General features: G+C 43.8%; 1 protein-coding gene across 8 annotated transcripts in view; it reads right to left on the bottom strand.

Annotated features, from left to right (window-relative positions):
* LOC147020337 (nuclear receptor coactivator 1-like) overlaps positions 1–12,549 on the bottom strand; it is a 99,419-nt gene extending 86,870 nt beyond the window's left edge. For 4 of the 8 annotated variants that reach the window (XM_085895646.1, XM_085895648.1, XM_085895647.1 and 1 more), the window contains exons 1-4: positions 10,667–12,549; positions 10,248–10,408; positions 3,047–3,153; positions 1,657–1,752 (exon numbers count right to left, since the gene is read on the bottom strand). In XM_085895646.1, coding sequence (XP_085751772.1) covers positions 1,657–1,742 — 86 coding nt within the window. In that variant the 5' untranslated portion in view covers positions 1,743–1,752; positions 3,047–3,153; positions 10,248–10,408; positions 10,667–12,549. Of the gene's footprint in view, positions 1–1,656; positions 1,753–2,030; positions 2,141–3,046; positions 3,154–10,209; positions 10,409–10,666 lie in introns of all 8 variants that reach the window. The other 4 variants (XM_085895641.1, XM_085895643.1, XM_085895644.1 and 1 more) reach the window with 4 other exon arrangements.
* Between the last annotated feature and the right edge of the window lie 851 nt (positions 12,550–13,400).

Raw genomic sequence — 13,400 nt, forward strand, 5'->3', positions numbered from 1 at the left:
CTTCAGCAATAATGCTGCTAATTTCCCTTCATTTTTCATATTCCACCATCCATGCTTCTTGATATTCCAGGTTGATATCACTGCATCATCGTTAGCGAATGCGTATTGAACTGGAATTCCATAAGGAATTTACCCCACTGGTTGCATCATATTACTGAGGGGTGGCTGTTTTGCTGGTGCTGTCTCTCTGTACATTGGAGTATGGATTTGTAATTTGTTCAGGGTGCCCGCGATAGCTTGCCGACTCTTCGCTAAGGACTCTTTGTGGTTTTTTTAATGTCCACCAATTAATATCAGCAGATGGGACACCCAGTTTAATGTTCATTTGATCCGAGGGGCAGTACAGACATTGATGAATTGTGCTGCCTGCGAAACAACAGGATGACAGTTTACCTTCAGGTTTGGAATCAAACCCAGAAAGGACAGCTCAAAGGCAGGTGCACCCTTTCTACAGCATCCTGTCGGACAAATTCCATTCATACATCTTTTGTATTCTCCATCTGTCGCTGCTATCCTCATCTGCAAGTATCATGAAATTTTTTTCCCATTCTAATAAGTATCTTGCAAATCGAAGTCAAAAAAATTAATTCATAGCTTCAGCAGTAATAGCACGACCGGACACAGGCACTATGGAATACTATGGATCGTGGATTGAAGCATTGGCCCCTGGGCATCTGAGTCCAATATGCCCCCCGCCCCCATCTCCCAGACATCCGAGTTGAGCACAGCCCCGGGGCATCTGAGTACAGAACGCCCTCACCCCAAAGGCATTAGAGTCCAGCATGGCCCCCGGTCGTCCGAGTCCAGCATGCCCCCCACCTCCAGGGGTCCGAGTGCAGCATGGCTCCCGGGTGTCCGAGTCGAGCACGACCCCCACCTCAAGGAGTCCGAGTCCAGCCTGGCCCCTGGGCATCTGAGTCCAATACGCCACCCACCCCCAGGCATCTGAGTCCAGCGCAGCCCCCATATTAGAGTTTAACATGGCCCCTATACATTCGAGATAACATGACACCAATATTTGAGTTCAACCTGCCCCCCATATTCAATATCAACATGGCACTATTATATTGGAGTGCAGCATGAAACCATATATTCAAGTTCAACACGACCCTCATATGGTTGAGTACAGCATGAAACCATATGTTCCAGTTCAACACGACCCCCATATATTCGAGTACAACGTGACCCCTACGTATTCGAGTTATAGTTTTGGCATTATCGCAGATTCTGGCGCTGCAAAGCCGATGAGCTTCTTGCAGTCCTGGCAGAAAATCGGATAACACGGGGTTTTTGCATTCGCCTTGCAGGCATCTTACCAACAGAGCGACAGAACCGCCACTAGAGAATAAAATAAACACAAGTCATTGAATACAGCCCAAAAAAAACAAAAAAAAAATTCATAATCACAGGGCACCAAACAATCTTTGTCCAATTCCAACATACAAGGTTGCCATGATGAATTTATCAACTTCTATTTCTTGAAAGGCCAGAAACATTCTGTGAATTCGGTAAAATTCAATCAACAGCTGTTATTCCTCTCTCGTAGTTTATGAGGTTTAACTGGATTATTAACGAAGAGAGATTAACGATGGGAATGCAAACTGTTGTCAGAAGTCCGGACAACAATCGGCTCTAAACGAACGGAGGCCTTCTCACCTAGGTTTCTCTGCTGGTGATGAGGCCTTGCGTTTACGCCCTCTGTCATCCTTCAGCCTCACTGAACTCTCAGCAGGTGAGCTCATGCTTGCTTTGCTGTCAAAGTGAAGAGCAGAGGTTGAGGAACAACAGGTTAGCAAACTGCGGTGTGTGTGTGTGTGTGTGTGTGTGTGTGTGTGTGTGTGTGTGTGTGTGTGTGTGTGTGTGTGTGTGTGTGTGTGTGTGTCGAGAATCGCACAATGCGGCCTAAAATCAACAGCCCTCAACCAATTGCTTCATCATATAATACACAAGGGATTTAAAGCAAAAAATTGTGCATAAAATGCTTTCAATATACAGTTAGAAGATAGCAGCCGATGGGTTAGTGAGCATACCGGATGATGGTCACAGCATGCAGTGAAACTTTTGGTACAACTCGGAGGACGTTTAAGTTTGACGGGTGATGCAACTGTCCTACTTCCAAAATGTGTGATTCATGTACCTTCTTAGATTTGAGAGAGAGAAAAAAAAACAATACGACATCAGATAAATGTTTGAGGCATGTTATCATAAGAAAAACCATTGAATACTTCAAAGTCCACATTGAAAGCAAGCGGTAGCCGACTCGGCAATGCATTCCCTGCATACCACGCACATCTCCACGACTTGGCTTCAAACATTAGTGCAAATGTTGCCATGCAACAACTGCAAGTTTCCAAGGCAGCTTTGCCAATGGCCAAGGAAACAAGCAAATTCAGTCTCACCGAAAAAAAATATTTATCTGTAAAATAAACTCAATGCGGTATCAAGTCAAGTCACAAAATTTTATGACTGCGTGGCAAGCGGGTAGTGCAATTACCACTGATAATGAGGGTCAAAACAATATGGCTTGGTAATAATGCGATCATACGAGAGTTAAAACATTTAGGTCAATGGATGGTGATGCACTGTTCTCCTTCCTGCTCCTCAACCTCCCACACCCACTCCTCCACCCCTGCCACTCTTCATAAGTGAATTGAACGAATGTAGTGCTGATTCAGCAAAAGCATGATGGGCCAAGTGACCTCCACCCTGCATCAAAGTTTCTTATGTGTACACACAAGGGAATTTAGTGCAGGAGAAGGACATTCGGCCCATCATGTCTGCGTTGCACCAACCCCAGTATCATCACCCATCCATAAACAAGCTACCTACCATGTACACAAGCCAATATACCCGCACCCTTCCTCAGATGTGACCAAAGCTGAACATCACATTCTCGATGATTCATATAAGAGTTACAAATATAAGTTAATAGAAGATTGTAAAAAAATACACAATATACGAGTTACAAAATAGGTGACTGCGGTGTGCGAATAGACCGAGGCAGTTCCGGAGTAAAATCCAAGTATCCCAAGAGTGCGGAGCTCACCTTCAGTTCCCAAAGGGAAGCACGTGCCTGCGGCAGGACAGCGCCATGTTGAGAAACTGGAACAGGTACAGGTAAAGGTGCTGGTCGAAAATTCCATGGAGAAGACTCTGCAGCACAAAGGAGTAAAATAAAAATGGGAAGCTACAACCAAACTATAAAGTGTACATCGGCAACGTAGAGCTTGTGGGAACATGGCTGCAATAACGGGTAAGTCAACAAATCTTGGGTACAAAAATAAATACATAAAACCCATCAACAGTCTTCATCGGGTTTGAATATAAACCACTTAGCAAGCATTTCAATACACACTGTGGCATTAGCCACAAAGCCAGCTTCTATCTGTGCAGAAGCATTCAAAAGTGGAATGAGAATAAAAGGAATCGTTTGCATTGTGATGCCCTGAGAAAAGCAAACTAAGTCTGAGTTTTGTAATGTCTCACCAAATAAGTCACCTTTAGTCCTTGATAAGAGGCAGGTAAATACTGACCCCAGAACTGCCATTTGCTTTTCATCCCAATCCGTAATGAGGGTAGTGTACTCTTCACAGATCGTGCGGTATTGTCATCAGGGAATTCCTATTCTGCCACAATGATGTCCACATGCTGGAGGATCACTGAACGACAATGGTGGCTAAACAGTTGTCTGGAGGTGACATTTATTCGCATACATCGAGCTGAAGAGTGCAAACAGTCGGGGAAAGTGCCAACGAAACCTGCGTCAGTCACACTCGACTTACTACCTACGTCATCTCCCTCATTAGGATGCAAAAGTGCAAGGTTGCAGTTTGCAACAACCATCGTACGTCAAACGAGGAGAATGTTTACATGTTTATTTTTTTTTAAAGTATTTCGGTGAGTACTGGTAAGAATCCTCAGTTAAGCAGACACACATTTTCCAAGACCAAAAGGTTTATGAACATTTTCCAAGACCAAAAAAAAAAAAAGCCTGCATTCATTACACATACGATAAGATTCATCAATAAAATGTTGGCAAAGGTGTGCTAACCATCGTGGGAAACAAAAAATGTGCTAAACACATATCTATGCTCACATCATCCCCAATCAAAAACCCTGATCTTTTCTAACCCATTAACCCTCACCCCAACCCTAAGCCCACTTCCTTCCAAATTTCTAGTCTTCCCTTCCCAAGGGTTTGCTTCTGTATCCATATTGTCCACACCTTGCATCCTTCCCCACCCCTCATTCCTCTGCACACCCATTGTTTGTCCGTGTCTGTCTGTCTGTCTGTCTGTCTGTCTGTCTGTCTGTCTGTCTGTCTCTCTCTCTCTTTCTCATCCTTCAACTCAGCTGTTGGTGTCCCCCCCCCCCTCCCCACTGTCCCTTTTGTTCTGTTGCATCCTTTTCCATTCAGTGTTCTAACTCTTCCAGGAAAGTTGACTGTATCCAAAAAAACACGAAGGGAAGGAAAGGTGCTTAAACCACAATGGGAAGGAAAGGTGTTTTAACCACTGTGGAGAGGAAAGGTGTTTTAACCACCGTGGGAAAGAAAGGTGTTTTAACCACCGTGAGAAGGAAAGGTGTTTTAACCACCATGAGAAGGAAAGGTGTTTTAACCACTGTGGAGAGGAAAGGTGTTTTAACCACCGTGGGAAAGAAAGGTGTTTTAACCACCGTGAGAAGGAAAGGTGTTTTAACCACCATTAGAAGGAAAGGTGTTTTAACCACCATGGGAAGGAAAAGTGTTTTAACCACCATGGGAAAGAAAGGTGTTTTAACCACCGTGAGAAGGAAAGGCGTTTTAACCACCGTGGGAAGGAAAGGTGTTTTAACCACCGTGGGAAGGAAAGGTGTTTTAACCACCATGGAAAGGAAAGGTGTTTTAACCACCATGAGAAGGAAAGGCGTTTTAACCACCATGGAAAGGAAAGGCGCTTTAACCACCATGGGAAGGAAAGGCGTTTTAACCACCATGGGAAGGAAAGGTGTTTTAACCACCGTGGGAAGGAAAGGTGTTTTAACCACCATGAGAAGGAAAGGCGTTTTAACCACCATGGAAAGGAAAGGCGTTTTAACCACCATGGGAAGGAAAGGCGTTTTAACCACCATGGGAAGGAAAGGTGTTATAACTACCGTCAGAGGAAAGGTGTGATCATCACTCTGTGAAGCAAAGTCGTGCTGACGTTTTGGGCATTAACCCTTCATCAAAGCACAAAAGCATCAAAAAGCTTTGCTCCGACAAAGGGCTAATGTCCAAAACATCAGTTTGACTTTCCTTCTTTTTTCCTCCTTCCTCGTATCGGTCTCTCGCCCTGGTAAGAGGCAGCTCTACTGAGGACCTCTCTTCTGGCAGGAGTGGGTCAGAGAGATGTGCACTAGTCTGTAACATACAAATATAATATCTCTATCTCTGTATCACTATCACTCACAATACCCCAAACCCTTCCATCTACTTTCTCAACAACCACCTCAAAGCGGTTCAGTCACTCAAACTCCTTGATCTCACTCTCAGACATGATCTCTCTTGGGCAAATGTATCCTCCGACATGCAGTCCTTCCTTGGCACATTTGAACTCCTACCACCTTCAAGGCTTTCATCCGCAGCTTCATGGAGTACTGATATCCCCTCAGGGCTGGCTACCCTGCCTCACATCTTGCTCAGCTTTACAACATGGAAATCAAGGCTTTCATGATCATTGGAATCTCTTGTGATGAAGCTGAGACTATGGGCCTATCACTTCGCCATCACCAACAAGTCAGTGGACTTTCTGTCTTCTACTGCCTGATCCTTGATGTGTTGCATGCTCTGCCTTCTCTGTGCTTTGTCCCCCCCCCCATCCCCAGATGTCTATCTGCAAGACGCACTTGGTCCACCAGCAACCCCTTCCTCGTGAAACGACCGAAATCCAGAACCACTGCTCACCTCCATTCATTTATTACTCTTTTTTTCCCCCCCTTGTGGAACCACCTTCCATACTCTCTTCAATCTCCTTCTTTTCTCCATGTCTTCAAGAAAGTTGTTCACCACCACCACCTCAAGTCATTCCCCATCCAAAACCATGATCTTTTCCACATCCGTTGAACCGCCCCCACCCTCCCCAAAATTTTGCTTATGTATCCATCTTGTCCACCCCTTGCGTTCTCTCCTAACCCTTATCGTTACCTGCATCCCTGGTTTGCCCATCTCAGTCTACTTTCTCCCTCCACCCTACTGTTGGCGTTTCCCCTTTCTGTTCCCTTTGTTGTGTTGTCTCTTGATCTCTCCTGTGTCCTGGCTCTTCCTTGAGCCTTGACCATGTATATAAAATAATAATAATAATAATAATAATAATAATAATAATAAAAAGAAGAAGAGAGCCCTGAGGTGACACAATGTTTAGAGAAGCTTTTTCTCTTGAGAATAACCAATTATTCATCTCTTGAACGACAACCATTGAGTTTCCCTTTAATGATGATGCTTCTTTCACCTCTTGATGACAGCTAATGTCTCATAAGACATCATCCTGAGTCATATATCATTTCACATTGTACAGCGTGGCCTGAAAGTCACTTTACCTAAACTAAAAATCTCACATCTAACCTCGCCCCCTCCCTTCTCTTCGCCCTCCCCCACCGTGGTATCCAGCAACACCGATTCAATGACGCTGGAGTCAGTGGGAAGTTAGAGTTAGATGGCATGGTGGACACAAGTTGTTACAGTGTCGAAGAGTGGATGGTGACTTGCTTTTGGGTGTATGAAAGGGCACACACAGGTCAAACAATTGCTGAAGTGCAGGCAGCCTTCATGGAACACTTTGGAAAACCTTCTCCACCAAAGCAGGCATTAAAGTGGGAAAAACAGGCTTTTGAAACAGGAAGTGTGAAGGACATGAAGTGCCGGGAAGACCGGTAACAAGAAGAAACGCGTGTGCTGCTGTGGTGGTGTCAGCTGACCAGTCGGTGAGAAAGTCAACAAGAAAGTGCCAGTGAACTTGGCATACCGCGCGGACCACTATGCAAACTCACATGAAAAAAGATCTTCAATTGAAACCTTGGCGTCCATCATTTGTGAATGAACTGAGTGATGCTGACACATAGATCGGCGCTGTGCATCATGCAATGTCTTCCTTGACACTTTCCCGACTGCCGTGTATTGAGGAAAAGTGTTGTTTTCAGATGAATGTGCCATCTATCGAAGTTCACGGGCATGAAATGTGGTGTTCTGATGGAAGGAAAAATCCACATTTCACATTGGAATTGGAGCATCGTCCTCGTCACGTGATCTGGGCAGGAATGACCGCAAGACATTTATTTGGTTCCGACTTCTTCATGGACCGATAAATGGCGTAGTTTTCAAGCATATGTTAAGAAACTGGCTGGTACCATGACTTGTTACTGCATTAATAGCTGAAAGAGTCTGGTTTCAACAAGATGGCGTTCCTGCGCATCTTGCATTGCATGTTTGAGACTATCTCAATGAAACATTCTTTCAACGATGGATCGATTGGACATGGATCACCATCACCAGCTCCTCCACCGTAGTCACCACATGGTCCAGATAAAACAACTCGAGCCAACTCTTTGTTGGGCTTCATCAAGGAGAAAGTGCCAACAAACCGGTGTTGGACTATTGAAGAATTGTGTGCTGCAGTCGTAGCCTCTTTTGCATAGGTGAATCCATAAATGCTACACAAGATGTCTACGAGGACAAAGCAACAAATGCAGTGGTGAAAGGAGAATGATGGAGTGCATACAGATACAATGGCTGATTAATTATTGTCAGTACTGCATGATAAAACCTTTATATTATAAGTGTTTGAGAAGGAATGCTTTACCTCGGGAGGGGTAAAGCGACTTCCAGGCCACCCTGTATATCCATGAACAGTTTCTCCACATCGCTATTTTATATATTTTTGTGTATAATATAACCAGAAAAGGGAGCATTGCAACACAAACAATATAAATAAAACAACCAAAAAAAAAAACCATCAACTTTTCTCAATTAACTCCTCAGTCAAAGAACAAATTGTAAATCTTTTCATCCAATTCTGATGTATCCGAAACAGTTGCTCAAATACTAAGGATCGTCAGCATAACATCTCAACAATGGCCTCCAAAGACGGATGCTGGACTGGACAAGTCTTTTCTACATTGTGTCATGGGGTACAACTGCTCAGCTTATTAATCTTCAGTTAGGCCATGATTCCCAGCTCCATATTCGAATCTTTGGGCATCATTGACAACACACTGGCACAGAGGTCTTGGGATGAATGGTTGGAAGAAGTCAACCAAGATGAGGGCCTATATTGACCTTCTTTTGCCTCCATTCAGGTCCTCCTCCTGTCTGTCTCTCAACAACTCTAGCACGCTGTCATGGACCCTATCATTCTCTTCCTTCAATATTGCTATTTCTTCTGAAACCTTTAAAAAAAAAAGTTTATTACCTCCGCCACCGAAGGTGGATGGAGGTTATGTTTTCACCTGTCTGCTTGTAAACAGAATATCTCAAAACGTTGTGGACAGGTTATGACAAAACGAGGTGGATGAGTTGGTTCGGTGACAAAAACAAGCCAATTCGATTTTGGTTCAAGTCCAGATTCAGATCGGGCCTCTCAGTGGGATACAAAACAAGCCGTTCAGGCGGCGGTATGTATTCTACCGAATACCATTATCGTTTTTTTCATGCATTCATTTATTCATTCCTCCCCTTCTAAATGATGTTAAAAATTGCTTCCTGGTTCTGTTTGATCCTGAACGTCAATCCAACGTACAAACCTTCAAGATACGATTCCAGAGACACCGAAGAACCCACGTCCGTTCTTCATCGATAACATCATTATATTATTTTTTTTTTCAGTTAAGCACCTGTTATCACGAAGTCACACTCAAAGCCTTCACTTTTTCAAACTTACTTCCAATCTTTTACCCAATTTCACGTGCTCTTTATAAAATGGTCAAATTGTGTACGAGAAAAAGAAAATGTACAAGAAAACATACAGATGTCGTCACGTGATTAATACGATTAGCAAAAGATTATGTGAACAGAAGAACAGAAGTAATACACAAGATTATGTGAACAGAAATAAAACTAGAACAGTTTACATTTTGTATCACAATGATAGTTCGATCTGCATTCAGACCAAAACCAAAATCGAATTGACTTGTTCTTGTCACCGAACCAACTCATCCACCAAGTTTTGTCATTACTCGTCCACAACTTTTTGACGTATCATGTTATACACAGTTTTTGGTCCCATCTTTCAATGGTGAAAAATCACACAGGAAATTAAAAAAAAATTCTTGCATCCGGATGCAGGTCTTCACCAAAATCCAATCATTTCGTCATTGTCACATACCCAACGTCTTCGCCAAATTTTGTTCGAATCAGTCCACAAACAATCAAACAGACAGACGGGGGTGAAAACATCAACTCCGCACACCTTCGGTGGCAGAGGTAACAACATAAATGCTATGTGGTTTTTACAGTAGCGGAATCATTCGGGTACAACATTCCAGGTGTTATTGAAGTATTATTTATGTTGTGCGTGTGGCAGGTTCATGACGATTGTGTTTGTGTTTCTGTTCCTGATGCACATGGTTGCAGGACATATTGCATCACTTATCGAATGTTTATATTCTGTCCACTGGCAACAGTGTTGGATATCCCTCTGCGGTAACTGCAAACTGAAGAACACTGGTGTGAGACCTGGTAGGTCTTCGTTTCATCTCCTGAAACCCACCCATGTGTGGAGAAAGCAGCCAACAACAGCAACTTGCATGCTCTCAAACACACACCACACACAGTGGAAAGCAATGGCAAACCACCTTGTATAACCTTTGTCAATAGACTGATTTGGCAGCACCAACATTCTAATAAAGTTTATGATACATCAAATGAAATCATGTGTAAATGTATACGTGTTTATTGTGTCTCAAAAACACACACAAGTGCATGCACACCTTCATGGTACAGTAGGGTAAGCAGAGTGCTTGGGACATTCGGGTGAAAGTGACGGTGCCCTCAAGCCCATGGAAATGACAAACAATTATTTCGAGCACTTCATGCATTGTTAACCAGAACAGAGCACCACCGTCGGGCAATAGAAGCCAACACAACATCCCATCAGATAAAAACAACAACAAAGACAACAAAGAAAAAGCATCAGACAAATTAAACTTAACGAGTTACCGCACATTCCCTCTTTATAGCAAACAGCAATTTGTTACCTCAATTCGTTTTTAATGATGTGGGGAGGACGACGCACCTTGTTAGGCAACACAATCCCCTCGCTCATGGCTGTATGCAAGACCGTCAGGTAACCCTGCATGGACAGGTATCACACGCATGCCATCCGCTGCTCCGTACACAGAGCAGGTAAAGGGCCGGACGTGCATTGCCGTGATAGGTCGAGGAGCGCAATGGGGCCTGTGGGCAGACCAGTGGCACTTACACGTATAGCCCCTCCCCAGTAATACGTTCCCAGGCCTCTTGCGGTGCACCTGTGGGATTCGGCTGGATGTGGAAATTGAAGTTCCACAACAAACATTGCATGACTGCTGACCTATACACGAATTATTACTCCAATGCGGGAGTGTAGGAATGCAAAACGGGTGGGATGATGCATCATTTGCACCCCCCACCCCAACCACTCCAGAAAAAAAAACAAAAAAAACGTGTTCCCACCTTTGCAGCAGCACAACATATTTCTGTCATCATTGAGGTCCCCCAAGCAGCCTCAAATGGACTTCCCTCGTGCTCCACGAAACTGCAAACCATGTAGCATCGAAATATGGAGAGGGGAGCAAGTTAAGAAAACCAAAAATCCATTACAGTACCAAAGAATGTTACATTAGAAGATAATTGGGGTCCACAAACACAGACGAGTTAATTACTCCATTCCATAATGATTGTCCCAGGCTAAATTTGTGCCATTCCATTGTCTTTCAGCCAACTCGACTGATGCCCTAATTTGTGGAGGCCCTGATCCTTGACTGTTTCATAACCTACCCTTCCTGCACCCTTTCATAACCGGCCATTTTCTGTCACTTGCACAAATATTGAGAGAAACAGAGGTTTGCAGTCACATATTTCAAAACAGTATCATCAACCCTCATCTCCACTGTTCTCCAGGCCCTGGATCGCAGGCGCGTGCGGCGAGGCGATTATTGTTCAGCAGGCTTGACTACCGTGAAGGGCTAGGCTCGTTTTACAGGCCACCAGGGCTGTTGCATCGCTGTCTGAAAGACTTTAGAAGCATGTTCTATCGGTAACTAGCAGAGGTACCCGGCATTGCCTGGTGCTGTTCTTTCTCATCCTCTTGCCATTTTGAAGAAATCAAATTTTGTTTCTTTTTCTATTTTTTTGTGGCAGCCTAAAACACTTCCCTACACCCACGAAGGAATGGGGTCAAGGATCATTCAATATTCCCTTTCACATATCAACAAAGGTTTAGGCACTATAGAGCAATAAAACAAAAAAAAATCCACTTAAAACACTCCCCGGCACTCACTGATGAATCTCTGAAAGTTGAACGAAGATCCGTTCCGCAATCTCTGAGAAAAATTATGACACAGACAGACAGTTGACTCAAGGTAAAGAATATAGACAGACAGACAGACAGACATCTCTCATAGTATAGATACCAAAGAAAATTGTCAGGTCCGTACATCAACAGACTTCTCTCGTACATCAACAGAGTTCTCCGGTTTCTTTGCCTTTTCAAAAACTCGTTCACAACCAGTCAAACCTGTCCTGAAGTGTGCTTTTTCTCCCTCATTCATTTTCTCGTCACTTTGCCTTTATCAACAGATGAGGTCCATTTTTTTTTATTTTTTATTTTTTTTACGAGGAACAATAATTTCCAACCAGGTGAGTTTAAAAACCTTCTGAAGTTATGCCTCCGACAGCAATTGTATCCAACACAATGGAGTATTGCTCTCCGTTACGAGCTGGTGCCCTGGCATGCCACTCATCTCTTAATGCTGAACGGTTCAAATCATGACCCACGAGGAGGCAACGACATTATTCCAATAAAGGCAGGTCAGTAGTATTTGTTTGCAATTGTCTCTCATCTGTTTTATTTCTATATTTAAGTATAGCGCGTGGAGGAAGGGACAAGACCATAGCCGTTTTACGAATGGATGAAGTACAACAAGCATCAATGCTGTGTAATATTCCTGGTTGCCAACTTCTTTCCGTAGTTTGAGGAATCCTCCAACTGACGTTCTCATTCCGCAGGTGCATACCATTCTCAGATGCGGATACAGAGTTCCAGTGTTTCCTTATGGATGGCAGGTTTTTTTCCAGATCAATTCATGGAGGTTAATTAAATGTTCCACGAAACGAACTTCGAAGTGCAGTGGGAATCTGTAAAACTTTGAACTGGACTCCTCCGCAATCTTCTTTACCTCAGCAGTCCGAACTACCGAAACTCTGTGGAATGAAGCCACAGGAATGAGATTTGTTCTCTTGTGCTTGATTTCAATCACCGATGCTTCGACATCAGTTTATGCCAGGTCGGATCTATTTGCAACACACGATACACAAAGTCCATCCATCTCCATCTCCATCTCCATCTCCATCTCCATCATCTCCATCTCTCTCTCTCTCTCTCTCTCTCTCTCTCCATATCTCTCAATCTCTCTCTCTCTCTCTCTCTCTCTCTCTCTCTCTCTCTCTCTCTCGATATTCTCTCCGTTTGACCCAGAATCCACCTTTCTTGCTAGTATTATCACTTCTGCCATCCGATCTAAGACCAGTTAACTTGTCCTTTGTGATTTTGTCCATACCAAGGTTTATCAAATTTACTAGAACAGCATCGAGCAAACCTTCAGTAGCATGCTTGTTTGAATGACTTTCACCTCGAAAAACATTCTTCATGTCTTTGTCTTTACTCATGTAATGAGCAGTAAGAAATGTTTGTTTTTTTGTATTCTTTATCGAGGCTCGTATGAGAGCGAACATACAACGCACAGCAAGGGGGCATGAGACAAGAGGGGCGGGAGTGGGAGGGACAAAACAGTGGGGAACAGACACATTAGGTGATCTGTGGAAGGGAGAGGGATGGGGATGGGACGGGGAACATGGGGAAGAGAAGATGGACATTACAGGGACTTTCAGGAAGGAAAGCAAGGTAATTGAAGGAAGTGGGCTTGGGTGGATTATCAGGGGTAGAAAAGATCAGGGATTTGGATAGGGGATGATAAGAGGTGGTGGTGAACAGCTGTTTTGAAAGCCTGGAGGGAAGAATGGGAAACAATAGAGTGAGGGAGTTTACTCCAAAGGCGGGAAAAAAAGAGGAATGAAATAGTGAAGGTGAGCAGTGATTCGTGATTTTGGTAGTTTTACCAGAAGGGGGTTGTTGGCGGACCTTGAGCGCCCTGTGGAAATGTGGTGGGGACAAATCACAGAGAGAGCA

Source organism: Eptatretus burgeri, chromosome 9 (assembly GCF_056783735.1).
Source record: "Eptatretus burgeri isolate ZD-2024b chromosome 9, Ebu_testis_v1, whole genome shotgun sequence".
In the NCBI taxonomy this organism is placed as follows: domain Eukaryota; kingdom Metazoa; phylum Chordata; class Myxini; order Myxiniformes; family Myxinidae; genus Eptatretus; species Eptatretus burgeri.